The sequence below is a fragment of the Musa acuminata genome, chromosome BXJ2-8 (genome assembly GCF_036884655.1).
Source record: "Musa acuminata AAA Group cultivar baxijiao chromosome BXJ2-8, Cavendish_Baxijiao_AAA, whole genome shotgun sequence".
In the NCBI taxonomy this organism is placed as follows: domain Eukaryota; kingdom Viridiplantae; phylum Streptophyta; class Magnoliopsida; order Zingiberales; family Musaceae; genus Musa; species Musa acuminata.
Window position 1 is genome coordinate 46,623,864 of NC_088345.1, and position 26,436 is coordinate 46,650,299.

Below are 26,436 nucleotides of genomic sequence, written 5' to 3' on the forward strand. Positions count from 1 at the left end.
CATTCTACATCAAATATTGTATGTGTATCAATGAAGAGTAAGATGATGCGCAAAACGCAAAACTATTTACAGAACAAGATGTTCTTATGTGACATGAGCACACACCAAATATTGTGCAAAGCAAATTGAAGATGAACTTCTTCAATAAGAATAATACAGTATATCGAACAGTCAGCTCAAAAGCTTCATCTAGAAATTGTTCTCATTAGGGATAAAATCACAGCTCGGTTGTCGTCATATAAATAATCAAACAGAAAAGGAAAGCATAATACCGCATAAATAATTAGAAGTGGAAAGTGCAATAATGGCACACCTCAACAGAGGATATAAGAATGGTAGGATAACTTAGCAAATGAAACTAAACAATGGCAATATAAAAGCAAACAGAAGTTTATATGCACAACAAATGCATTGCACATTAGAAGCAATTGTTAGTATTTCAGGTGCACTGGCTTTGTTCATAGCTTGATCAAAACTATCAATTGCAAGGACTCAACATCAAGCCAAACAACAAGGCAGGGATGATTCCAGAGTTAAGACTATTAAACTAAATCTTACAAGACAAGCATTATACTCAAACACAAAAGTGAACAAAAAATATCTTAAAAAGGAAGAATAAATAAAATGTAAAGCACCATCATGCATAATATATCTCCTCTCCAACCAAAACTAAGCAATAGAAAATGCTTGTGCTTACCAAGTTTCTTCCACCAAATTCACAAGAGGGATAAATAGTTCTCTACCTGCATTTGTTGTAGTACACATCTCATAGCACCTGCATGATAGAATCATATAACTATGTTTCAAGCAACCAAAGAAAAGCAACACAATCCCTCTTAATAGATCTATCATCAGCAAAAAAGAAAAAAAAAAAGACTTGGCAACTTGAAACCAAAAAAAAAAAAAACATTTTTTTCTCCCTAATTATCGAAAGCAAATTAAAGAATGCCAAAAATTCCCTCGAGAAAAGAAAGCAAAGGAAGGAAACTCCCTGCCCAATTTAGTCTATCACTTTCAATAGCACAGTAAACAACTAACATCACGCATTAATGTACATATGCATTACAACGAGTCATCAACCGGACATCTCATCCTAAGTAGCCTAACAGCAACTACAGAAGTAAATCAGTAAGCAAACAGCAAGTTTGGAACGATCAGCAGCAGTTGTTTCCATACTCCGCCCCCCTCCCCAAATTCTTCATCGGTTAAACGACGTCCACCGCAGGCTTCACCTTCGGAGGCCTACCCCTACCTCTCTTCACCCCTACCACGGCAGGAGAAGGAGCGGCCCCAGCATCAGCGCCAGCCGGCTGGGCCGCCTTCACCCTCTTTGGCGGGCGGCCCCTGCGCCGAGGGAGGCCACTGGCAGCCTTCGCAACGGCCACGGCGAGCGGGTCCTTGGGCTTGGGCGGCCGGCCGCGCGGTCGGGGCGCTGCCGGGGAGGCGCTGGGGGTAAGCGCGGGATTGGGCTTGGGCTTGGGCGGCCGGCCGCGGCCCCGCTTGGGCGGCGCGGCCGGGGTGGGGTCGGGCCGCACGTAGTTGTCGCCGACGAAGTGCAACTCCCCGTCATCCGTCATGCGGGCGAGGTGAGCGGTGAGCAGCGCCGCGTGCGACTCCGGCAAGCCCTGGTACGCCGACTCGATGTAAGCGGCGATCGCGGACTCGTCCGTCTCGCCCTTCTCCCCCAACGCGGCGATCGCCGCCATTATCATCTGCAGTTCACCACCGATCCAGCACAAAATATTTGATCGAGCGAAGCAAAAGCACCGAAATCGAGAATCCACGCAAAAGAATGGAAACTACCTCAGGATAAGGAGGATGACTCGGAGGCTTGCTCGCTTCCTCGGTGGCCATGGCGACGGCGACGGCGACGGCGGCGACGGCGACGACGACGACGAAGAGAGAGAGAGACGGGGAAAGAAAGAAAGAAAGCTCAGTGGGTTTCTCTGAGGTGAGGAAAAATAAATAGAAGATTAATAACAACAAAAGTAAATAATATAAATAAATAATAAATAACTTCGGGATGATGCGAGGCGAGAAACAAAAGAATAAGAAAGGGCGGACGGTCGAGATGAGACGATGTGACGGGGATCGGATTGTGGGGAGTGGCGGGATATGAGATCACACGGATTGCTGACGTGGAAGGGATTTGCGTCAACCTTTTCCACTTAAAATACGCCCTTTGTTTTCGTATATAATAAATGGGTCTAACTTTCGTCATTTTTACATTAAATGCCACTCGTCTCGAAGATAATTTTGAGACTCGAAGCAGACGTAGTAACGCAAGCAGCGAAGAGAAGAGCTTTGAATCGATTGTGCATTGCTATTTGTCTCTTGGTTTAGCTTGAACAGAGCAAACAGCAAGATTAGAGTTTATCTTTGGAAAGGAATTGAGATGAGGAAAAGAAAGGATTCACAGTACCCAAATTCAAACCAATGCAAATTTGGTGAGAAATACACGCCAACATGTGTTCCAAAATATATTTATAAATAATTATCTTTACTATTTTTGTTCCTATATTATTAATTTTTTTATATTTATAATAATAAAATATTAAGATTTTATATAATATTAAAAAGATAATTTTATAAGATTAAAAATTAAAAAATAATAGTTTATTTAAATACTAAAGTTAAATATTTTATTTTTATAAGTATAAAGGTATTAATATAATTTCAAAAAATATAAAGATCGAAATACTAAAAATAACTAATTACAATACTAGTTTGAACTATAATTTGGATGATAAATAGTCATAGAAGTTTAAATTGTTAAAAAATGAATCGCTCTAATATTAAATTCCAATGCAAGATGGATGTGTCTGCTTGTACTTATCATCTAAATCCTATCCACTCGAGTAGTAATCATCGGCGTCGAAGACGGGTGGCCAAAGCTGACCATCAATGACGAGTGGCAAGCAAACTATACGAGGAATTGGGCCTGCCATGTCTGTACAAAACCTTAAATTTCTTCTTGTCGTTTGGTTGGTGGAGTAGCCACAAATCGATCGGAACCCAATCGATTTTAAGCCATTCAGATTTTGCTTTAAGAATCGATGGTTGTGATATTGATTTTGAATCGAAATCATCTATTTAATTTTTATTTTTATTTTAAATAAATATTTTCATGATTTGTTTTACAACTATTGATCGGATTCGATCAGCCCCGACTACAAGAGAATTGTAATATAAACGTAAGGACTAATTATATACTATCTTTTGTAATTAGTTAAATTTAATATTTTTATTTTTATATTTTTAAAGTTATATTAGAATCTCTATACTTATAAATATATCTTTTTAAGCTGTCAACTCTACTGACAGTAGATAATATCGTACGTGAAAATTTGAAGGAAGACAGAGTTAACGCGTACTCAATCATAAACCTTGTAATCTTTTCGTCAATAAAATTGTAGAAAAATTAGATTATTTTTTTTAGAAATATAAAAATCTTAATATAATTTTTAAAAATAAAAAAATCGAAATATTAAAAATAACTAATTATAAAGGATAATATATAATTAATCCTAAACGTAATGAACTGCTGTTTTCTCTTTCTCTCATTGAAAGAAGCACTATGTGAAAGTCACATCAAGAAACAAATTACCGTCTCTTTACTACGTGTAAAGATTAAATATTCTCCACTTTGGCACCAATTTAAAGCACCTTTACAGCTCGCTTTTTGCCGAAAGCCTGTTGGAGAATGTTGGAAGAAGTCCAAGATGAGCTCACCGAGAGGAAAGAGGAAGTGTTTGCTGCAAGAATTCCATTCACTCAACTCAAGCGTAGTAAAGTACCATATAACAAATGACAAACGTAGGCTAGTTTTGTGTGTGGGGGGTGGGGAATAGGAAGCCCTACGCAGCTTCTCATGTTCCTACCCACCACATCTTCTTTTTCTTTTGGACAAATACTACAAGATCTAGTGATTCTGCTTCTTCTCACTGACTAGCTTGGTCCAAGTGTTGCACTTCACGCGATGATCTCGTTTGGCATTACAACAAACCTCGTCCTCTTCTGCAAGATCGAGAGACCAAAGAAAGTGTCAGAAGAACTTCCAGTAAACTACTCTTTTTTGTTGGTTCATGCGCTCTGTAAACTCGTCGAGTTCGCCATCTACTGTAGAAAATGACATGGATGGCAGAAACACAAGTAGAATAATGGTAAGCCGGCAAGCAAGCAAGCAATTAAGCATGTGGTCGAAACCATTCTCCATTTCTCAAAGGAAGGTACTGATGGAGATCATGGTAGTGGAGAACACAATTATGATTGACTGAGACAAACCTGCGAATACACCAACCATATGGGCCATCATGCTGATGATAAACTACGGCATAAACTAATGAAAATGACTTGGATGCAGACACGCCTGCCGAGAGAGACGTGCGGAGCATTTACATTAGCTTCATATTATCCATCCTCTCGACCTGTAATGCTCTATTTCTGGCACTTTATATATGGCTCCACTAATGCAAGGAAATGGAGGATCTACTGATCCGAAAGCTTCTTAGATTTACTTTTGACTGAAACTTACAGGCATGCAACTAAAAACAACATGATTCTGATCTAATCCTTTGTTTACGGATCTGTACAACCACATGGAATGCTCCTCCGGAGACCCGACACAAATCACATGGAAGCCATGAGTTTACTTTCCTGTGAGTTGGCCAAATTTGACTTTGACATGAAAGTCTAAACCTTTAGCGTATCAACTAGGCATGAGTTCATAGACATGAAAGTCTAAAGTCTAAACCTTTAGCGTATCGACTGGCCATGAGTTCATAGACGGATATGGAAGTATACTTGTGCTGATGGAACTCTGAAAACCCAACGAATTAACATCGGTAGTTCAATCCAGCGAGCCGTGGAAAGTAAAGGAGGAGCAAAGGAGAAGAGGAAGAGAGAAGGGCGTACCTCCTTGCGTCCAGCCTTCACGGTTGGCGTCGTCGGCTCTGGTGAGGCCGACGGGGTGGCACCATCACTGGCAGCGCAAAGCTGCATGATCTTCTGCGCGGCTTCCGCGGCGTCCTTGCTCTCCTGCATCAGCTTCTCCACCTGCGCCTTGGGCAGCCTCATCTTGAGGCGGACGGTGCCGTCCTTGGCCTCCTCGGCCTCGACCGAGGGGGACTGGGTGGCGAGGGAGAGGTCGGAGAGGGAGCGGCGGGTGAGCCGGAGGCTCTCCAGCCGCTCCTTGGCGCTCACCTGGAGCGCCCCGGACCAGGCCCTACGAGGCGCGCGCTGGTTCGGGACCCGGGGCAGCTCCACCAGGAAATAGAGCTTCCCGGGCTTGAGCGACGTGTCCGGCTCCAGCGGCATCGCCCGGACGCCAAGCCGCGTCACCTCATCAGCGTCGAGGAGGTTATAACCCGGATGGTCCCGCAGCACGCTCACGGCCTGCACCGGCGGCTTCAGCTTGAACGTCGTCCCGTCCACCTTCATCACCTTCGCTATCTTCTTCTTCCCACCCAAACTATTCCCCATCTTCGCTCAACCACTCACTTTCTTCTTCCTCTCCCTGCGTGCACCTCTACCCCTAGTCGCGTTATCGCCTCGCGTTGCGCGTTGTGGTACCGAATGGGGCGGAGAGACGCAAATAAAAAGGGAGCCGTAGTGCTCGGCAGATTCGAGGAGGTTGGGAGGAGAGAGTGACAGCGAAGGGTCAAAGAAGGAGAGCCCAATGGAAACAATATCAATTTTTTGTTGGTATTTGTGATGTGTTCTGCGTTGTTTTTATCACATATATACAAAACACAAATATATATATATATATATATATATATATGATTGACATAATTATGATGGAAATAAGCCATCACGGTCCGAAATAACAGTGGTTCTGTGTAACAGTGAATCGGGAGCGATAGATTGTGTCACGCGCATCGAGTTAACGACCGTTGTGATTCAATATTTCACACGACAACGACGATTGCTAGTCAAACTTTCACCGATATCAGTCAAAATCAAACCATTATTTCAGATCACTATAGTTTGAAAAAGATTTCACATTAGTATTTCTTTATTGCAAGCATCGCTTAGTCTGTAGCTGTCTTATTTTTCGTTGTTTCAAATCATAATTTATTTTACTCGTCCATTTTATTGATGATTTTTTTGGGTGCAAAAACTAACAAAAGGCTTTAACTATCAAATAAAAATAAACCATACATTTATTTAGGGATATCAATTATGTTCATATATTAGTGCATGTCGCACATCAGAAGATTAATATCTGCATACAGTAATTCACATCAATAACAATCGTGGGAGCCGTGCCGTGTGATTCACAAAACCTCCATACGAGGACAACCAATTCTAAATCACGGAGCCAAAGGGAATGAGATCATTGTTATCTACGTCTATATAAATGCATTGAATGGATTGATTTAGGTCTCTTGTTCAGTGGATGGATGAAAGAAGCTATTGAAACATACGTTTAGTATCAGCAATAGCACAAAGAACAAATTCGTGATCAATTCAGTGTGACAGCCATACTTTTCAACTTAGTCATGTGTTCTCATTAAAAGGGATGATTGATTCAAAGATTTCAAACGCCAGTTGTGATGATCTACTGCACAATGCGCTGTTATGATTATCACCTTTTTATTTGTGTAATATTATATATATATATATATATATTCAAATGATAAGTGATTAACATGATATTTGATTTTAAAATCTTAGTATCAATCATAAAAATCTTTACCAACATATAGATATAATGGAAAGGAAATATGTTAACATCTCATTATTAACATCTCATCCACACCTTATTACTAACGATATAGATATACTGACAAAGAAATATACTGACATCTCGTCGTTATCGACACCTTATTGATATGTCAATGCTTATAATTCTATTAGTACTGTATGAACTCATCTAATACTAGAAAGAGATATGTAACTATTCTCTAATATCTAACCATAATATCGAATGCACTGATCATGACCATCACCACAAAAAGACATATGTTATTTGGGTTGAATTTTCTTCTAGTCCATTTTGTTTTGATAGACTCGCCGTTTAGTCGAATTCAATCAATCAAAACTAATTTAAACATCCAAGTGTTTTATTGGGAATATCCCTAACATAGATGTTGATCGTATTTGAATCAACATCAACTTTAACAACGAGTTAGATTTTTCAAACCCTTAATCTTAGTAAATGAGTCAGATGATATTTTAGGTATACAAAATTTATTAGATGATATTTCATATATATCTTATTTTCGAATCAATTTTTTTAAATATAAAAACATTAAATAAGATTTCAATCCCTCAAAACAAATGCTTTTTAAATCTTAAAAGTTTTCATTATTTTGCTCTAAAGGTTAAAATTATCCTTAGACTATTTACTCTGAAATTGAATAAAGAGAAATTTACTATCCATTTGAAATGAAATGACCGATTAGGTTTATTTTAATCAAAACTTGTGATTTTTCCCATTCAATAATCAAAGTGAACTTATAAAGGATATGATTTGGGAAGATGAATTGACACTCGTCTTTCTTCTAAATTTAAATGAGCTTTAGAAAAAAGTGATCGTCATATTTATCCAATCGAACCGATCAATTTAGACCGGTTTTAGTTGCTATCCATCACTATCGGATCTCTGTCATGTACGACGAAATCTTATTTGGATGAGGGTTAATCTCTACCCTACATCAGAATCATCATGCTGGCACCAGAGTTTGGCTGAGGGTTGACTTCCTCACCTCTGCAGTCAAACATGATCCGGTTCGACCGATCTCTGCCGCTGCCTCGGTAGGGACATGATGTCGGGCCACTTCGATGCGATTCCTATCCACGTCGGGCGAGCCCAACTTACTCTTATCACTTAAGTAGTTTGATTTGACGGCTCGCAAATGGTTAAAGAGTACGTGCTGCTCCGATCACCCCAAATTAGTTGGGTCGATTCGTGGTTCGAAATATTTTGATCATGTTTAATGCATAGGTGATTCGATCGAGTGGATAGACATGCATTGATGATTAGCACAACTTTCGTGAAGAGAAAATGTGAACAATAATTTTGGTCTATTAATGAACATGGTAAACTAGCATGGATCATATATTTCATGATGTGCATGACAATATAATGGAAACTTGCTTTTTGCGTGACAATAATCATAGAAATTTTAGGAAAAAACGAAAATTAGAATTGTCTTGATCCAGAAAATAAAAGTCATGGTGAGAAAATTTAGAAACAAAAGTGAAAATTAGAATTGGTTTGATCCAGAAAAAATGTCAAGGTTCAAGTGCACACAAGTCTCTTTCTCTCTCTCTATCTGTCTGTCTCTCTCTCTCTGTGACAAGTGACCTGTGTGGGTTCCCGAAAATTCCTCGAACTCTTTCACACACTTGCACTTTTTGGGTCCACAGTGAGATTGACATGAACCCGACAGGTTTGTGAAGGAGCAGCAAGGGATAAGAAGGTTCTCATGACCTATGAATTCATGAGTTGATGTTTATGAAAGTTAAAATGAATTAGATCTGGGAAAGAATGTGTTTTGCCTGTAGAACTCCACTGGATCGCTTCTTTGTATCCTTTCTTCAACTTATCAATGAAGAAGGTTCTTTAGAAGCACACAGACAAGAAGAAGAAGAAGAAGAAGAAGAAAAGAAGAATAACATACTTTTGTATGAACAGCAGTTAGCCCATTCAACAACTGCCATTCATAGGAGAGCAAGACATGAAGCTTAGGCGTCGAGGGGATTAATGAAGCCCGTGATCAACGGGGAAGACGACGAGTACGTTAGCTCTTTGTCTTGGGACGGCACCGATCTTGGAGTTGATAACTTGGAAGCTTGCATGACCCCGTGGAATGAGATCAATGTAAGGTCAGATACCCAAAGTTGACAGCTGCCTACCATCCTCGATCCCTTATCAGAGGATGGCCAGGTGTTGCTTAATTTTCAAAGGAGAGAGGTGGTGTCTACCTTTCATTCGTGCCGGAAACAAATCTTGTAAACCTTAATAATTCAAAGATACCGCCAGCAATCTGTGGAAATTAGTTTGTAGTGGTCATTGCTGACTCCAACTTGATGTCTACAGGCATGGACATTTGTTGTCCATGGATGTAACCCTCCTTTCTTGATCAAGCTAGCAGCCACGCATGACTTCCTTCACCATTTCCACGACTTCTTCTCGGTGATAAAGAGGGGCACATCCCGCAGGGGAACTTCCATGCCTGCCTAACTTCTGAAAGCTTCTTCACCAATCAAGTTTTGCTCTGTGGATTTGCATGCAGTGAAGGTTTAGCGAACAGCAATGTCCATGAACCATCACGCGATCCATGGCTAGTTATCAGAGGCAATCGAGTCTAATTTCCTCTTCCAAGAAGAATGTTAGGTCTGATGGTAATGGAGAGCAAGCAAATAATGTCAAACTGAGCATGCATGCATGCAAACTTCAAATTCCTTCGGACTTTGTCCATTTTCCACATATGTGATTAAAACAATAAGATTTCTGTGTCTTGGAATTGATCATGTCAAAAAGAGGATTCAGAGGGGATAGATTGTGCCACGAAGATGTTGGCACATGCTTAATGTGCCAGTTTAAGCTTTTCTGCAACCGAGAATGAAGGTGTGGTCTTCACCTTGCCATGAAAAGGAAGAAGCTTTGCTGGTATTGGTGCTTCTTTTCTTCTTCCACCAACCACAAGCAGTCTTCATGGGTGTGAACACTTGTGCAGCAATTAGTCGGATGATTGAAGACTATATTGGGCAGTTCTTGATTAAAGAAAGCAGAGGAGGAAATCTCATGTCATCCATGCAATAGTTTCGAACCATTATTTTCCTTTCCATAACTAGAAAAAGCTCTTACGTTGACTATAATGACGACATGCTTCCTCCTCATAAGCAATCCATTGCTTGGATTTTTCTTTCATCATTTGACTGCTAAGATTGTGTACTCTCATGGAGTAAGAGCTTGATGCCAAAACATCATTTGCATGATGAATCCTGGAACAGAGAAGCTGTTTCAGCAACAGAAAGAAGAAAGTCTACTTGGAATGATTCAAGTGCCGAAGCAGCACTTGTGACAACAATGTGATATATGTTTCATAGGCATTGGAAATTTGATACTTCTGGTACATGGTTGAGCTAAAGCTAGCTCTATCTTATCTTCGACCTTCCACCCAGCTTTTCAGCCATGCCTCTTAAATGTGAAATATTTGCAGATGATAGATTGGAACAGAGTCCATATTCTTTATGTTCATTCTCTTGGAATTATGATTATGTTGCCAATTCTCTCCAAACTTGAGGATAGACTGTAAGTTTCTGAAGTTTAGGCAAAGCAAGATCCATTCCAGAAACCAAATAACAATAAGAAGCTTATCTCAGTTGGATTAGCAACCTGGTTTACTTGACATTTGTACACTAAATGCAATCTTATCTCCTTAATTTGGTTCCTTTTTGTATGGCAAATTTCCATAAATGTATGTACTTAATGGATGGATTTAGAACACTCTGTTCCTTCAACAAAAAAACAAGGTTCAGTGTCTTCATAATCTAATCCATTTTTGAGTATAAACTTTTCAGAAGTCTGCAAGTGAGAAGAGGAGAAAACATTCCTAGGCATGTGTCAACTCAACCTAAAGACAAGCAAACAATTCAGACTAAAAGTGAAGTCACATATCAAGAGTCTTTTACTGCCAAATCCTGCATGAAGTAGCACAAAGATTGATTAGAGATGAAACAGTGCAAACAATGGAGAGGTTGGAGACTGAGAAAGATGAAGCACAGGGATGAACAGAAGTACTAATCTCCAGTCCCGAAAAGTCCAAATCACGGCGCTTGGTCAACTTAAGCAACGGAGGGTATTCTCGTCATTTTGCTCTGATGAATAAAAAAGCAGTACTAATCTTTAGTCGGGAAGTCACAATTAATCGCAGTTGGTCAACTCAAGCAACGAAGGGTATTATCGTCATTGCGATCTAATGAACCGTAAGCTGTGTGATTGCAGAACAAGAAGTAGTTGGGCCGGCCCAAGAAGAGAAGGGCATTATCGTTATTTCGGTCTTAGTAATCGACCCGAGCGAGGAGAGGAGGGGAGAAGGGTTTTGCACTGCCCCCGCATTCCGAGACGTTGCTCGATCGCGAGAGGCCACCAAGGGGATCACCTGGCGACGAATCGTCGATTCCAAGGTTTCTTCCCCAAATCCGCTTTCCGAGGCCGAAATCTGTGCATCTGGATTTTTCTTTTACATGTTCTTTTACTTTGCATCCGGATCATTTTGGTCTGTGTGTTGAAGATTTCGTTCTCTAGTTTCATCAGCATCTTGTGGCGAGGTTACTCCGTAGACCAGTTTTTGGCATACTTGACATCCGCCGAAGTAGGATTTTTGGACCGTCCTAATGTGACATGTTTGCCATTTCTTGTCGTCGAACAGGGTTCGAGGGTTTAATGATATCTCTTGATTAAACAAGTCGTTGCTACTATTTAGTTCTAGTTGTTCTTTCATAGTGTCGGTCCTTGGGCTTGATTCTTGATGAAAATGTGGAAGAATGGGATAACAAGGCACTGGAAAAGGAAAGGAATAGACAGCGAAGAATAGGTTTGACTCCGATGTAATGGTGTTATGTTTTTGAAACTAGTGTTCCCTCTGGTCATTTTTCCTGCGACAATGGAACTGTGCCTTTGAAGAGAAAAGAGAAGATTGGTAATCATTTTGTAAATTTCTTTGCCGCAGTTAGGATTGCATAGTTATCGTTATATCCTATATGACCTGCCTAATTATATTAATGAACATTAGACCACTTTTTAAGTTTGGAGGTGCAGGAAGGAAGAGTTTGACAACCTACATAACATTTGTACGATTCAACCTTTTAAGAATTGAGGGACCTATACCATTAGACAAAATTGGCTTCTTAACAAGCTTGCCAAGGCCCATCTTCATTTTCTTGCATGCCTTATTGAGTCAATAACCTTGACCTGTTTGACGGTAAGTGTGTTTAATTTGCGCCAAATTTGTGAAAGGATATATTTCTTGTATAAATGATTATCATGCCATCAAGCTCTTAGTATGCCCACTTTCGATTTCATAGTTTGCATGATAGACCTATATAGTGATATGAGTTTGATGTTTTTCCAATTAATTATAAATTATAGTTGGCTAAAAGCTCATAATTATGTAAAACTAACAAGTCTGATGATATATTTTTTTACCCTTTCTATGCTCTCTTTAAATGCAAAATTTTGCAGGTAATCATAATGGATATTATTATGTAGGTTCTATTTCCTTCGTTTTTCTGTTTGATATGTTGTGATGCTGTTTTGGACTTTCACAAGATTTATTCAAGTCGTAACTGATGTTTAGAAGAAGAAATGATGAAGAAATAAGCTTCTATATCCATAGTTTAGTTGTTAGTGTTTATATATTTTTCGTTGGTTGCCCTGATATGGAGCTTTAACGTGTCAAGTGATTTTCATATAATACTAAAGCCCCAGAGATTCTGGACTGGTTGAAGCATTCAAGTGTCTGTAATGATGTTGGTCGTGTTTGTTAACTCGTATCATAATGACAAGATATAAAAAAGAAATGAGTCGACTGTATTTGTTCTTGATGTTTGTCTGTAGACTGATCTTGTGAAAGATTTGAACTACACGAGTCTTATATTGTTTGCCTTCAACGTTCTTGAGATTCCGCACGGTTAATGTTGAATGTGATCCAGAGGTTTTCTGTATTCTATGGTTATTTTGTTTGCTTTCAGCCTTCTAGAGAAGCCACATGGTTATTAAATTTTCTGTTATTTGTTGCAATGTTTCTAAGATGCTGCATTGTTGTCCTTAGCCATTTTAGAATTTATCTGGAGAGACAGAATATGTTTAGCTCGTTGATGCTAGCCACAAAAAGCTATTATAAATTCAAGATGGTGCTTACACTGTACATCTTTGAAGTATCATAATGTTTATTATTGGGAATTATCTTCTAATTTATATTTTGTAGAACATTTTTGGATGTTTATTTTATGGTGTACCTTTACAACATTTTATTTGCATCAGCACATAAATTCAAATTTAACTGCAAGAATTTTAGGTATTATATAGTTGTTGTAATATTTTGCTTTTTCTTGAGCTTGCCCTCTCTTCTGATAATAGTTGTTTTAGAGACATTTATAGCCGACCCCAGGTAGTAGGAACATTAATGCTTGTAGTTGGTCTAGAAAATTCTAAAATTCTAAAGTAAAGAATTTTACATGATGAAACAAGGGTACAAGCCATACCTTATCAATGGGGGCAACCTACTAATACCATCATGGTGCTTTATGGAGGTGGTTGTGGTTGAATGTCAAGATGATAACTTTGTGGAACCACTCATGACAATGACATCCACCATGGCATTTGGTATTGATACCTACAAATTGCAGATCATTGAAGAAACAGTCATGCAATAATACTCATTAATCATTGTTTCTGACACCTGTAAGTACAATTGACATTCTTATGGGTATATATAATATAACCATGGTACCAACTATGAATTTTCAGCATGAGAACTGTCATTAGTATGTTGTTGTTGTGGGTCTAAACTATATGAAGTTTCGGATGTGGCAAAGTGGAACTGATTATTGATATCATATTTTGGCTCATAAATTTTCATTAATGCAGCCCATGAAGTTTGGTTTACAATAATGACCAGATAGAGGCATTTCTATGGTTTCAGGAGGTGTTGGTGATTTTGGTTCAATCCTAGACCAGTGATTTAAAAAGCATTAAGCGTCAAGGTCCCAAAACTCTAAAGGCGTTCGCTCAAGTGAAAGGATACACTCTAAAATATAAAAATATAAAAATATAATATAATTAATAAATATACTTATTTAAATAAAAATATGATATTAAATTAAAAACAAAGATTAGCAGTGTTCAAATATAAATAGTATATTATTAATCTAATAAATAAAGATTATTTTGAATAGTAATTAATAATCTACTATTATTAGTATATTTACTGTTATCAGCAGTAGGAAAGAGTAGAGACCGAAGAAGTCGCTGTAAGAAGTCGACGATGAGAAGTAGTGGTGAGAAGCTGAGTTGTACCTACAAACAACAGCAGAAGCAACGGAGTCGTGGACAGCAGGAGGCAACGGACAACAGCAGTGGTAGCGGAGTCGTGTCACGGATAGCAGCAGGGAGTGGATAGTGACAGCGGACAACAGCGGCAGATAGCAGACAACAGACAGCAGCGAAAGCTGAGGAGACTCGGTTGGCAACAAAGGAAGACTCGGAGGCAACGAGAGAAATCGTTGGCGGCAGAGGCAGAGGGAGAAATCGTCGGCGGAGAACGTAGTGGGAGAAATCGTTGGCGGCAAAAATAGAAAGAGAAGCACGTGTAGAGTTGGGAGTTGGGGTCGCACGTTGATATAATTGTGTGTGTTAGTTGGTTCAATCGAACCAACTAACGTAAATTTAAGCGGTTCGGTCGCCTTATATCAACTAAGCGCTCGCTCAAGCGAAGCCTCATTGAAGCGTGCCGCTTGGCCCTTAAACAAGACGCTCGGGCCTCGTTTCGCCTCGCCTTGCCTAAGCGCCTAGGCGAGTGCCCGAGTGTCTTTTTAAATCACTGTCCTAGATATTAGAAACAAAAAAAAAAGAAGGAAAGTTGAGAAAAGATATGAATTTCTAAAAGGAGCAAGTGAATGATTTTTTTGGCAATCGCTTATGATATATATAAATTTAGAAAAATTCAGTTGAAAGATAGGCATGAAGCAACCAAAATTAAAATATCTTTAAAAAAAAGGTTACTTGTGCTAGGAACTCATATTATAGATAGAATATAAAGAAATTACATTTGGGAAGAATACTTGTTCTCATTAAATTGCATTTGGGAGGAATAGTTGTTCCATGAAATTCCTTTGCGGATTTGAAAATCTAAAGAAATGTCTAGTATCGTCAGCGAGCTCTTTCTATTTAGCTTATGTGATGGATAGTGAAGAATGGGTCCTCTCTGCCAACCTCAGCCTGAAGATCAGACCAGAGGTTGAAACTTGAGAAAAACTAAATGAAATTTGATGATGGAATGAAAATAGAAAGAGAAAGGATGAAACAGGCACCAAGGAGACAGAATCTGTGAGAAGATCCATTTTAGGTTTGGTTAGAAAAGAAACTGGAGTAGGTCTAATTCCAAACTTAGAGCCATGATTATGTTATCCTCTGTGGATGAAGTTATGCAACTTATATTATGTTCTGGTTAGCCGTCTTCTCTAAACTTCTCAATTAATTGTAATTAGCCATTTTCTCTAACTTGTCAATTAATAATATGTTAACAGTTTTATTCCTGTGATACAGCATACAGCCAAGAGCATGAATGGAAAGGTTAAAGACGCTTGGGAGATTTGTTACAGAGACAGCTAAGGCCAGTTAATTATGGCTAAAATTGTCTTGTGATTAACTAAATTGACTGGAAAAATCCTCTTCTTCATTAGGGATTTTTTATTATTATTTCATAAATATTTTAATCTATTTAAACTGGGACCCTAGATAAAGAAAACTAGTGGGATGAGCTCATCTTGAGAAAAATCATACATTTGATCACTACTAAAGAAACACCTTCTCATCCAAAATTGGATTCCTATTTACTAACTCTGAACTCAGTCCCTTTTTAATTATATATATTTAAAATTATTCACAAAGTTGGGCTTTCATCCCTTTCCTAAAAACTCACATAAATTCCCAAATTTTAAGAAAATTAATTTGATTCTGCCTAAACTCTAAATTAAAAACCTACTTAACTATGGACTAGAACACTTGTAGTAGAAGTGAATTGTCATACTGAAATTGAGATATTGAAGGCATAATTAGCATACATTTATACATCAAAGTCGACATCCCTCCAACAAAAGTTTTGGTCATAATTATTGTGTTGTAAGCAATATAGTGTCAGGTGATAAATTCATTCTTTTTCATTTTAGAATGATCAGTGGTTAATGTTAATTAATTGTGACATATAAATTAGGCTTCAATTACTATCTGCCAGATGTTCAACATTTATTATGTTTATATATGTACTGTCATTTGGCCCTGGGTCCCAGGAGACAAACAATGGAGAGAAGAAAACCTAGAAGACAATTGAGAAGAATTGAAACCGATGATGCTAGTTTGTAAGTTAAAGTTCAGTTCATGAGATGAATCAAATCAGAGAAGGCTGTGTTTGGTTCTTAGAGTATGTGAATTGCAAACACTTTTGACATCTCAATGCAATACACTTCACCTAAAAGAAAATTAATTGTATGATTCACAGGAGGAGTTGGGATTACAAACTCCTTCCTCATCCATCAGAGTATGCATTAGCATATACTGTCTAAACCCTATACAATTAGAAAAACTAGAAAAGAGTTTTTAAAAGAGACATATGCAAGATTCACTAGCAGCTTGGATGGTACAACATTCAACCAAAAATTAACTTACTGGCTTACTACAATCTTCTTTTAACTTTGTAGAAATTCATTGTTTCTTTTGATGTGGCATCTTCACTAAAAAAAATAGGGGAAGGTCTGCACAGGAGCTGCAAGAAAACCACTAAGAACAGGTGCCTCTCTAACTCACTTCTCATGAGGATTAGGTTGAAAGCATGGAATATTCTTTTGGGAAATAGTTGAGGGTATTGAAAAAAGCCACAAAACTATTCCTCTTAGTAAAGTTGGCTGGGTGTTCTGCAATATTAGTCCTATCTGTACGCATGATTATACAAGGCTAGCACCATGTTTGTGCATTGATCCCTTTTGTAAACTGTGGCTGATTTAGTTGGACATAGTAGAAAATTGAGGTAGCTAAACAGAAATAAATGTGATTTTTTTGTGATCCAACAATTTTAATGTTCTAGTCTTCTATTTATTTTCTTCTATTTGATATTCTAATCTAATGGTGGCAAAATATTCATGTAGCCGACCTCAAATAGTTTGGACTTAAAGGCTTTGTTGTTGTTATTGTGCATGACAGCATCTCGATTTCTATACTTTCATGCCATGCTCTACTGTCACTTGTTGTTAAGTACTAACAACTATAGTATTTTTTTTTCCCCGGTGCAGGATTATCTATGGCAGGAAGAAATCGTATGCCCCGTCATCCTATGAATGAGGGGCCTCGTGGTTTCCGCGATGGCCCTCCATTACGTGGACCATTGCCTCTACATCCTGTCGAGGAAGAACTAGTAATAAGGCATGATGAAATTCGTAGGCTTCAAGCTGACAATCGGCTTCTGATGGAAGAAAATGTTGCTCTTAGGAGAGAGATAGATTTTGTTAAGAATGAGCTCCTTCAAGCAAGTCAGGCGATACCCAAGCTTCGTTCAGATAAAGAACTTGAGTCTAGGGAATTGATCCAGAGGGGTCTTCCATTGGAGGCTGAACTTCGTGCTCGTGAGCCACTTAGGGAAGAGGCTATACAATTAAAATCTGAAGCACAGAAGTTGGATGCTTTACGACAAGAGTTATCTGGAAAGGTTCAAGCTTTGCAACAAGATCTGAAACATCTGCAGACCGAGAATCAGCAACTGCCAACTTTACAAATTGAAATTGATGGCCTTCGTCAGGAGTTAATTAGAGCCAGGTCTGCAGTTTTGTGATCTGTGATCTTACCTGCATGACTTTTGCTTATGGTGAATTGGAAATGGAGAACAATATGTGAATGCCTAAACAATTAATATTGAAGTTGGTTAGTTGGTTTGCATTATTCTTAGCAATGTTATTTGGAATTGTGATAATAGGACGACATACGAATACGGGACGAAAGCAAATGCTGAGCAAATAGAACAGAGACAAGCAATGGAGAAGAACCTTGTTTCCATGGCTCGGGAGGTTGAGAAGCTGAGAGCAGAGCTGGAGAAGAGAGCAAGGGGACCTGGTAAGTTCATTGGGGTATTTGTGTTAATATATTATGCCATTATGAATGATTCAGCCTCTGTTATTCTGCAGGCTCTGGTGCTTATGGTGTGCATAACGCAAGCTCAGACATGAGCTACCCAGCACTGTTTCGTGATGGTTATGCCAGTGAGAAAGGGTTTTATGGTACTGGTCCATGGGCATCCGACGAACCTCATGGCTTTCCTCGCCATTAATGGGTTACATTTTTCTACCAAGTCACTAAATATCTTTCCTCTTGTTTTTTTGGTGCAATGCCTTGGAATTAGTCTGTTGCATGCATTTACTTTACACTTTAGTTTTATGCCACACTTAAACATCAATTGTAAGGATTCTATTTTGGATTATAGAAAATGTTTATCGTTGCTACTGAATCTAACCTGTGACTGTAATATCTTTGACCTTTAATTATCATGTGTGCTTCTATGGGGAAAGAATGCAGGAGATAATTCATGTAGCCAAGCCCAAGTAATTTGTTATATGGGATGTTGTGTGTTATCAATGCAAATTGTTTAGCTGCTTTACTCCAATGAACATTATGCATAATCTTTAATTCCTCTAATTAGTTGGCATTGGGCCTTTGATTGTCGAGTCATTTGGCTTTTATCATGCATCAAATGAGGGTTAGAGTTCCCCCATCATCATCCGGATGTACCGGCTTGGAAGTGAAAACTCAGATGAGGTATCAGTTTGAGGTAAGTGTGACAGGTCTCCTCTTCTTATGATCGTTCTTTTCAATTATTACGTACACCAGTCGTTTAATAACATTGATTGAGACAAGGATATTATGTCATTCTGTTAGCATCTTGTTCATATATTCTCGTTAATGTGTTCGTATTACTAATTTCATCCTTGTTTGTTTTCATTTTTTCCTTGCACCCTATGTGACACGTGACGATTAAAGCTTGATCATATTGGCAGCCAGTCTTTTATTTGCTCATCCAAGAAGACTTGGACGAGAAGAAGTCGCCAGGCAGCTGCAGAACAAACAGGAAATAATGGAGGAGCATATCTTAAACCAAAAATGTTAATTCTTTACCTCACGCTGTCAAAAAGCATTCGTTTGTTTCTAGTTTTCTGTTGTTGTGCCGTGCCACCTCCTGCCAGCACTCGTGTCAGGTACGAGAATATTGGTTTCTGATACATCCCATTAGTTAATACTTACACAGGAAAGCAATAGATGCTATTTTTTTTCTAAGGTGAAATTATCTTTTTGCTGTATTTGATCCATATCAGGTCGTTCTCGAAGACTCCGTTTTCAGGTGGTTTGTGGTGAGGACGCCTATACTTACAAAGATCACTAAGAGTGTCATCCTTCCTTGTACACCTTTCCTTTACAACATATCTGCCTCTTCTTATTGAAAATGCTAGTATAAGGACTCATTGGACACCGATCAAAGTTCAGGGACCTAATTGAAAAGTGTGGTAGAGTATACGTAATGTACAGATCTCCGTAGTACACGTCTGGTACAGCGATGCTCTCTAATAAGTGTGACGGCCTTGTAAAGACGGTGGCACCGGTTGGCGCATGTAGCAAATAAAAATAAGATCGGAACCCTCACATTTCATATCTGCGTTGATTTGGTCCGTCTTCTCTCTCTTTAATCCCAACGGTGCCTCTGCCGTTACTGCATTCGTCTCCCTTTTCGTCTCACCAACCCGCTACTCCCCTTTCCCCTTCTCACTCTTCCCTCGCGCCGCTTCGCTCTCGGATTCCTTCTCTCACTACCAAAGCATGAGCCTCAGCGACTCGCAGCAGCGACGGCCGCAGCGGCAATCCGTCTTCTCCGGTGCCGATCCCGCCTGCATCGACAACGACGGCCACGAGGAGGTGACCTTCTCCTCCTGATTCATGCCCCCTTTTGATTTGTTTCTTCTAGATGCCTTCTTGCTTACGGTTCTTTTGTTCCTCTCAGAACGGAGACAGCAGCGACCCGTCGCTGCCGCCGCCGACACCCGCCGCGGCGGGGCAGGCGAGCAGGCATTGGCGGGACGTCTTTTGGCTCTGCGTCTTCCTCCTCCACCTCCTCGTTTTCGGGTTCGCGCTCGCGCTCCTCGGGATCAACCGCTTCAACCGCGCCGACCGGCTCAACATCGATCGCTTCACCAATCTCACTGGCGGGGCCAACTTCAGCCAGGCTTCGTTTGTCCAGTACCTGAAGCAGACCGATACGGCGGAGCTCACGGAGACGTATTGGCCGTTCTACGGGGTGGCTGGCGGAGCCAGCGTGCTGTTGGCGTGGGCGTGGCTGTCGCTGCTGCGTATCCGAGCCAGCCAGATGATGAAGGTGTCTATCCATATCCTCACCACCTATCTCGCTGTCGTCAGCGTCTTGTGCTTCTGGGCAGAACACTTCTTCTGGGGCGTGGTCTTTGCGGTCGGCGCGGCGCTGCAATTCCTGTATGTCATGTCGGTATTGGACAGGTATTTCTGGTTTGCCTTCGTCTGCGCTCGTACTTATCTTTTTCCTCCTGTTTTAGGGAATTGGTCCTGACAGAGGATTAATTGGAAACCAGCCGTGTGAAGTAGCAAACTGCTTAGTGCTACCACATATCATCAGAGGACAATCAATTTCCTTCCTCTGTATGATAAGTTGTTAAATTGTTGTTAGAATAATGCCACCAATATTCGCTGTGCTATGTAAATGCAATATTCACTAATTTGTGGTATGGATGGCATGTCTTATTGATGCAGAATAGGTTAGGTAGGTGCAAAGCCATATTATTCCAAATATGTAACTTGCTTCTAACAAGCTGCTTTAAGAATATGGTCTCTGAATTGATTTTGAGCTGCTAATTAATTCTCTGTTTGGGTGCATTGCATAATATTGAGTGTCTAATTGTTGTTCCTATGTTAAAGTGGATAATGGAATATGCTTATAGGTTATGTTGTGAGCTCAATCTTGCTGCTGTAGCAAGTAAACACAAAAGTAACAATATAGGAAAATATAGGCACTAATTTATTGAGCATAGATATTGATATGGACATGAACAGGATACAATTAGTGTGTGTGTGTGTGTGTATGTATGTATGTATGTATGTATATATATGTATATATGTATATCTATATCTATATCTATATATGTATATGTATATATATATATATGTATATATATATGTATATATGTATATATATATGTATATATATATATATGTATATATTATAATAGTATATATATATGAGATGCCATTTATGCATATATTATAATAGTATATTTTGAATGATTGAACCAATCTATGATTGCCGTTTATGCATTTATTAGTAAGCATAGCAGTAATTCATAAAAATAGCAAATGTTCACCAAATACTTCAAATGCATATACAAAATGTGAATCAGTTAATCAAAAACTCAACTTATATTTTTTGCCATGATTCAGCATGTCTTAAAGCCTTATGTAAATGATATAAGTGTTCCAGATATTTATATATTGAAATATACATATGTTGATGGTACAAGTTCACAGAAATGGCCTCCTTGCTTATAGGTTTATGACTGAATATGTTGGTCCTCCTTAAATTCCACGTTGGTGGGAGCTCTGTAACTTTGCCAATGACCCTCATTACACTTCGAATTGTGAAAGCTTTAAGTAGGAAATGTTTGTTGTTTATTGCAATGCAGCTGGAGTCGTGCCATTCTGTTTGCAGTGAAGTTGAATCTGTGCTTCCTTAATTTCTTTAGGTTCTTTGATTGTTTGCATGCATCATTTGTGCTAATTAATTTGCTTATATTTGTTTGTTATTATCTTTATGTGCTAAAGGGTGTTTAACATACAGAAAAATGTTGGTGATTTCAACACTTAGTCCTGGTTTAGTGATTTAAAGCTTAATAAAAAAAGCATTGGTTGGGAATAAAGTAAAAAAAGATGTCGATGCATCTTCTAGCTTCATCACATAAACATAGTTTAAGTCTCTCATGTGATATTGATAGTAACTTTGTACTTTCTACACTAGGTTTCCTTTCACAATGCTAGTGCTACAAAAGGCTGTGAAGATGGTCTTGGCCATTCCCGATTTGATGCGAGTAGCCTATGCTTTTATGATAATTATGCTTTGTTGGATGATATTATGGTCATTTGGAATATCTGGGGTTATTGCTTCAAGCTTGGATGACAGTGGATGTTGGTGGCTTCTTGTGGTGAGCTGGCAAGTTTTTTCTTCCAATTCATGAAATTCTTTGCTTAATGACACAAATGATTTGCTTACGCTTTATCCATAATTGCAGATATTTTCTGTCAGTTTATTTTGGACGGGTGCTGTATTTTGCAACACAGTCCATGTTATAGTATCCGGCATGGTCTTCCTTGTTCTCATGCATGGTAATGTAAGTGCAGCATCAATGCCTTCAAAGCCACTTTTGAAGTCACTACGTTATGCTGTGACAACTTCTTTTGGTAGCATTTGCTATGGATCACTTTTTACAGCTGCAATTCGAACATTGCGGTGGAAGGTTATATTCTTAACTTTGCGTATCTTCATGTGTTGATTTATGGTTATCATAGAAGGTTTATTCAGTTCTTGTGGTTCTTGATATACCAAGTAGCTACTTATCAGTCTGATTGTAATATGTTTGATCAAATGTTTTTAGATACGAGGAATTCGGTCGAAGATTGGCAGCAATGAATGTCTCCTATGCTGTGTTGATTTCTTGTTTCACCTTGTGGAGACACTAGTTCGTTTCTTCAACAAGTATGCCTATGTTGAGGTTGGTTGCTTTGGCATTCTTGCCTATCTTGCAATTTCCCTGTGTGCTGTAAATTAATTTATCTAGATCTATTACAACATCAATTAATTTGTGCTCCTCTGGGCTTTTTTTTAAGAATCATATAAAGACTTTTCCTTGGAGAAGAAGAGAAAAAAAATCATTCTGTTGGAATTTCACAGCATGAAAAACATAGGAAAATGACTAAAGTTATCTTTATTCTTAAAATGATAAAGAATAATTTCTTTATTTTTTCAGTGGATTTCTCAGTGAACTAACCACTACATTTCACACAAATACGCGAATTGATTATATACCTAGATATTCCCTGCTGAATGAAATAACAGAAAAGGCATTTCCAAGGAAAACCAGTTATCCATATCTTTTTCCTTGTACCAATCTTCTGATGCTGTTTGCAGCCTTAGTGCAGTTTGTATATTTCGAAGACTTGAGGCTATAATATGTAAATATCTCTTGTTACATGACTTGTATTTTTATGAGTGTAAACGTTGACAGCACAATTTTTGGGTACTTAACAACTTAAGCTGAGCGCTTTTTAATTAAAAATCATCTGATCAGCAGATATGTTTAAATGATGAACATATACAAAGTATGACCGAGTTTCTTTTATTCTGCCACTGATTTGTGCAAGTTGGTTTTTTCCCTTATAATTTTATTGATCTGCCTGGATTGTTTTTCCCTGATTAATTCATTTGTTCTGTACTACAGCTAAAGGTTGAAGAAATTATTTAATACCATACAATTTCAAACTTCTTCTTAGGGACGCCTTAGCATAAGATGTTTCCATTAGCATAGGTTGAATTAATAACATTTTTTTTATAAAATTTCATGTTTTTTTTTCTGATTATCCTTTTCCTATATGAAGCTTGAACTTCATATGCAACTTTAACTTTTTGCTGGCTTAATATATTGAAAAATTTTCTGGCTTTAGTAGTTGAATTAATTAATTAGGACTGACATTATGTGACAGCAAACTTTTTAGTAAAGCATTTATTTATGTTGCTGTCTTTTTCAGATTGCAGTTAATGGTAAAGGCTTCAACAGCTCAGCCAGGGATGCCTGGGAGTTATTCCAGTCCACTGGCATTGAAGCTCTTGTTGCCTATGACTGTTCAGGTGCAGTTCTTCTGATGGGCATTATTTTGGGTGGGCTACTTACTGGAACATGTACAGGAGTTTGGACATGGTATAAGAGGAGTGATAAACTGATCATGGTTGGTTCTACCGCTATTTTGATGGGAATGATTTTGGTGAGTTGTCCAGCATGCATCATACTTCAGTTTTTCTTTGATATCAGACTTGCACTAATTATAAAGGCTTTAGGAAACTAGTTAAATTTTAGTGTTCAGAGCAAAACTATTTTATGACTCCTAATTTGACTTCCTAATGATGACATTCTTATTATAGAAGGGTTCAGCATGCATCATACTTCAGTTAGGGTTCTTGTTAATTTAACTTAGCCAGGCCTTGTGTATCTTTTCTTTGATCAAGTTCTGTGTTTTCATGGCAATTAGCAGTTTATGATAATTGTCTACTAATATTTCCATCAACATAACAATCAATGATCACTAAAAGGCTTATACTTCTAAGAGAAATTTTGACCGGTAGTCCACTCACAATGTTAACAGTAGATAGTTGAGTTATACTAATGAGAAACTTTATACTGGTAGTCCACTTACAATTGTCAACAGCTAGAACATCGACGATAATCCAGTAAGGCATTTTGGAATCTAGTCATTTTAGCTTCAGAAAGAAACTATTTAACAGAAACAACCTCTGCCATTTCTTTCATCCCTCTTGATGATCTAAATATCTTGTATATTGGTCAGCTATACTAAAGCATTTTACTCGGTGCACCTTCTGTTTCTGTTTTCACAGGTGGGCCTGGCGGTAGTCGTTATCGAAAGTGCAGTTACATCTATATACGTATGCTATGCAGAAGACCCATTCTTGATCCAGAGATGGGATGCTGAATTTTTTGACCAGATGTCAGAGGTATTACACGAGCGATTACAGTATCGAAGTGCAAGAGCCAGACAAGTGATGGACCAGCGATTCGATCAGTTACCAGATGAATCACATGTTTGATTCTGTGCGATGGTTTACCAGTTGTATTCTCATTCTGATTTGTTCATGGCTTTGCAAACATTGGTACAATCCAGGATGGTGCTGAGGGACTCAAAATCGCAAGTGAAGGCTTCAACTCCATTTGTGCCAACCTTTCCAAGAACCTACTGCTGCCAAACCCTGGTAATAAATTCTCCTGACTTGAGGATGCCATCGTTATTACACTCATCACCCGTTCTCATTGACGACGCTGATGGTGATAATGCAGAGGCGGTTTTCCCTTGGTTTAATGCCACCGAAGACACTAGAGGTAGATTAGGTATACATCAGAATGCTTGCCTTTTTATTTCGTTTGATATTGATTGAGTATAATTATAGGTGAACAAGATATAGTCCTCCTGAAGCTTTTATTTTGTGGTAAATCTTCTCCATGAGCAAGCAACAAGATAGTAAATCTTTTGAGAGATCTTTTTCATGGGTGAAAGTTGATATATGGTGAGTCTATTTCAGGAGCAAAAAAGGGCGAATCTTTACATCCTTTAAAGTAAATCTTCTTCCACCGATGCTTGAATTTCCAATGGTTGAAAACTTAAAAAGAGGAAAAGTTCCCCCTCTATCGAGATGATGATATATAATGTAAGTTTTAATTGTACAGAAGTCCATTTGGGAATTTTCGTATATATTAATTCTAGTGCTTACATTGTGAACAATGAAACCCTTTTTTCACTACATGCGAACTTCTCTAGAATTATGGTTTTCAATCTTTCCAAAAGGAAAATAGTTTCACACTAGCCATTGATTGCAAGCATAAATGGTTCATGAACACAGTGTGATGATTCATCTGTAAAGAAAGACTGCAACTATTCATGCATATGAAGCATTTCAAAATGAGTGCCACAATCATACATTGAGATGCTCATTGCTGCTGTAGAGGACACACTAGTAAGGAAGAGGAAGGCCTTCATTTAGCAAGGTAGGCATCTTTGATTTTACAATTACTCTGGGCACAAAATGCACCAAAAATGTAATCCAAATTTATGCAATAGATTGAACAATCCATGAGATACAAAAGTTTTGACTGATACCTGAGTTACTATCCACCGCATAGGACACTCAAAATTTTCTTTTCCTGATCATATAGTAGTCTATAGACTCCATATTCTGATATAAGTTCTAACAAAAATGCATAATGACCATGTAGGCAACATTTCACAGCCAGATTAAACCTCTAAACTCTCAAGATGATCTTTTGAACTATGCTTCCTCCTATCTTCCCTCCTTTCTTCCAATTTTACTGCTAAGAAAAAGAAAAATGAAAAAAAAAAAACATTTAGCTAAGTTAAAAGATGAAAAATCATATCATATGAATGATACTCAATTCATATTCATATGAATCCTTCCAATATGGATACTGGAATTTGGGCGAATTTGGTTTAGAGTTGAAATTAGTGAGTCACTGTAAGTTTACATATTACTTGAAGCTCTTTATGAAATGAGACTCTAGAGTAAAGTCCAAGGATATAAGAAACTATAGTCTCAATGTCATGTATGTTAACTTTATTGTCTAGTTTGACTTAAACTTGTGATTCAGACTCAACGCAGCACGTCTCAAGTTTTAAGCTCATGTATGAATTCCTGGCACCGAAATATATAATGTAAAAAATCACAAATTATAAGTTTACCCTTACTTTTTTCTCTTTTTTTTTTGTTTTGACTTTAAATTTACGATTTTGCTCTAGCTAATTATTATTTCTTTTAAAAAAATATATAAAAATTCATATACAGTAATCAGAGT

The 26,436-nt window shown here is 38.3% G+C and overlaps 4 protein-coding genes across 9 annotated transcripts; 2 read left to right on the forward strand and 2 right to left on the reverse strand.

Moving 5' to 3' along the window:
• Positions 1-960: 960 nt before the first annotated feature.
• On the reverse strand, positions 961-1,964 carry LOC135619745 (HMG-Y-related protein A-like). The gene is made up of 2 exons (XM_065122031.1): positions 1,804-1,964; positions 961-1,712 (listed from the first exon to the last, which is right to left on the reverse strand). The coding sequence occupies exons 1-2, from the start codon at positions 1,852-1,854 to the stop codon at positions 1,206-1,208; spliced, it is 558 nt and encodes a 185-aa protein (XP_064978103.1). The 5' UTR covers positions 1,855-1,964; the 3' UTR covers positions 961-1,205.
• Positions 1,965-3,595: 1,631 nt separating this feature from the next.
• Positions 3,596-5,578, reverse strand: LOC135619746 (uncharacterized protein At1g66480-like). Its single transcript, XM_065122032.1, has 2 exons — positions 4,915-5,578; positions 3,596-4,017 (listed from the first exon to the last, which is right to left on the reverse strand). The coding sequence occupies exons 1-2, from the start codon at positions 5,479-5,481 to the stop codon at positions 3,973-3,975; spliced, it is 612 nt and encodes a 203-aa protein (XP_064978104.1). The 5' UTR covers positions 5,482-5,578; the 3' UTR covers positions 3,596-3,972.
• Positions 5,579-17,030: 11,452 nt separating this feature from the next.
• On the forward strand, positions 17,031-18,050 carry LOC135620418 (protein FLX-like 3). The gene is made up of 3 exons (XM_065123344.1): positions 17,031-17,542; positions 17,700-17,836; positions 17,908-18,050. Exons 1-3 carry the CDS (start codon positions 17,031-17,033, stop codon positions 18,048-18,050), a joined length of 792 nt encoding a protein of 263 aa, XP_064979416.1.
• On the forward strand, positions 17,698-25,372 carry LOC103995247 (uncharacterized). 6 transcript variants are annotated; one of them, XR_010489486.1, is made up of 11 exons: positions 17,698-17,836; positions 17,944-18,972; positions 19,090-19,684; positions 19,770-20,278; positions 21,807-21,990; positions 22,078-22,302; positions 22,441-22,557; positions 23,591-23,824; positions 24,453-24,824; positions 24,910-24,960; positions 25,152-25,372. XR_010489486.1 is itself a non-coding variant. In XM_009415794.3 (9 exons), exons 3-9 carry the CDS (start codon positions 19,589-19,591, stop codon positions 24,660-24,662), a joined length of 1,575 nt encoding a protein of 524 aa, XP_009414069.1. In that variant the 5' UTR covers positions 17,698-17,836; positions 17,944-18,972; positions 19,090-19,588; the 3' UTR covers positions 24,663-25,145. The 6 variants fall into 6 exon arrangements, 1 of the variants encoding a protein (XP_009414069.1); XR_010489485.1 differs by lacking the exon at positions 25,152-25,372 and adding an exon at positions 25,020-25,145 and having other exon boundaries at positions 24,910-24,951; XR_010489483.1 differs by having other exon boundaries at positions 24,453-24,960.
• The last annotated feature ends 1,064 nt before the right edge of the window (positions 25,373-26,436 follow it).

Bases quoted from the DNA above. Each gene is read 5' to 3' on its own strand.
- LOC135619746 (XM_065122032.1), bottom strand. From the start codon at position 5,481: ATGGGGAATAGTTTGGGTGGGAAGAAGAAGATAGCGAAGGTGATGAAG. The intron at 4,018-4,914 runs GTACGCCCTTCT...TCGATCTTGCAG, and splicing joins TGAAGGCTGGACGCAAGGAG to AAGAGGACGAGGTTTGTTGT.
- LOC135619745 (XM_065122031.1), bottom strand. From the start codon at position 1,854: ATGGCCACCGAGGAAGCGAGCAAGCCTCCGAGTCATCCTCCTTATCCT. The intron at 1,713-1,803 runs GTAGTTTCCATT...GGTGAACTGCAG, and splicing joins GTCATCCTCCTTATCCTGAG to ATGATAATGGCGGCGATCGC.
- LOC103995247 (XM_009415794.3), top strand. From the start codon at position 19,589: ATGAGCCTCAGCGACTCGCAGCAGCGACGGCCGCAGCGGCAATCCGTC. The intron at 19,685-19,769 runs GTGACCTTCTCC...TGTTCCTCTCAG, and splicing joins ACAACGACGGCCACGAGGAG to AACGGAGACAGCAGCGACCC. The intron at 22,558-23,590 runs GTTGGTTGCTTT...TGTCTTTTTCAG, and splicing joins ACAAGTATGCCTATGTTGAG to ATTGCAGTTAATGGTAAAGG.
- LOC135620418 (XM_065123344.1), top strand. From the start codon at position 17,031: ATGGCAGGAAGAAATCGTATGCCCCGTCATCCTATGAATGAGGGGCCT. The intron at 17,543-17,699 runs GTCTGCAGTTTT...TTGTGATAATAG, and splicing joins CAGGAGTTAATTAGAGCCAG to GACGACATACGAATACGGGA. The intron at 17,837-17,907 runs GTAAGTTCATTG...GTTATTCTGCAG, and splicing joins GAAGAGAGCAAGGGGACCTG to GCTCTGGTGCTTATGGTGTG.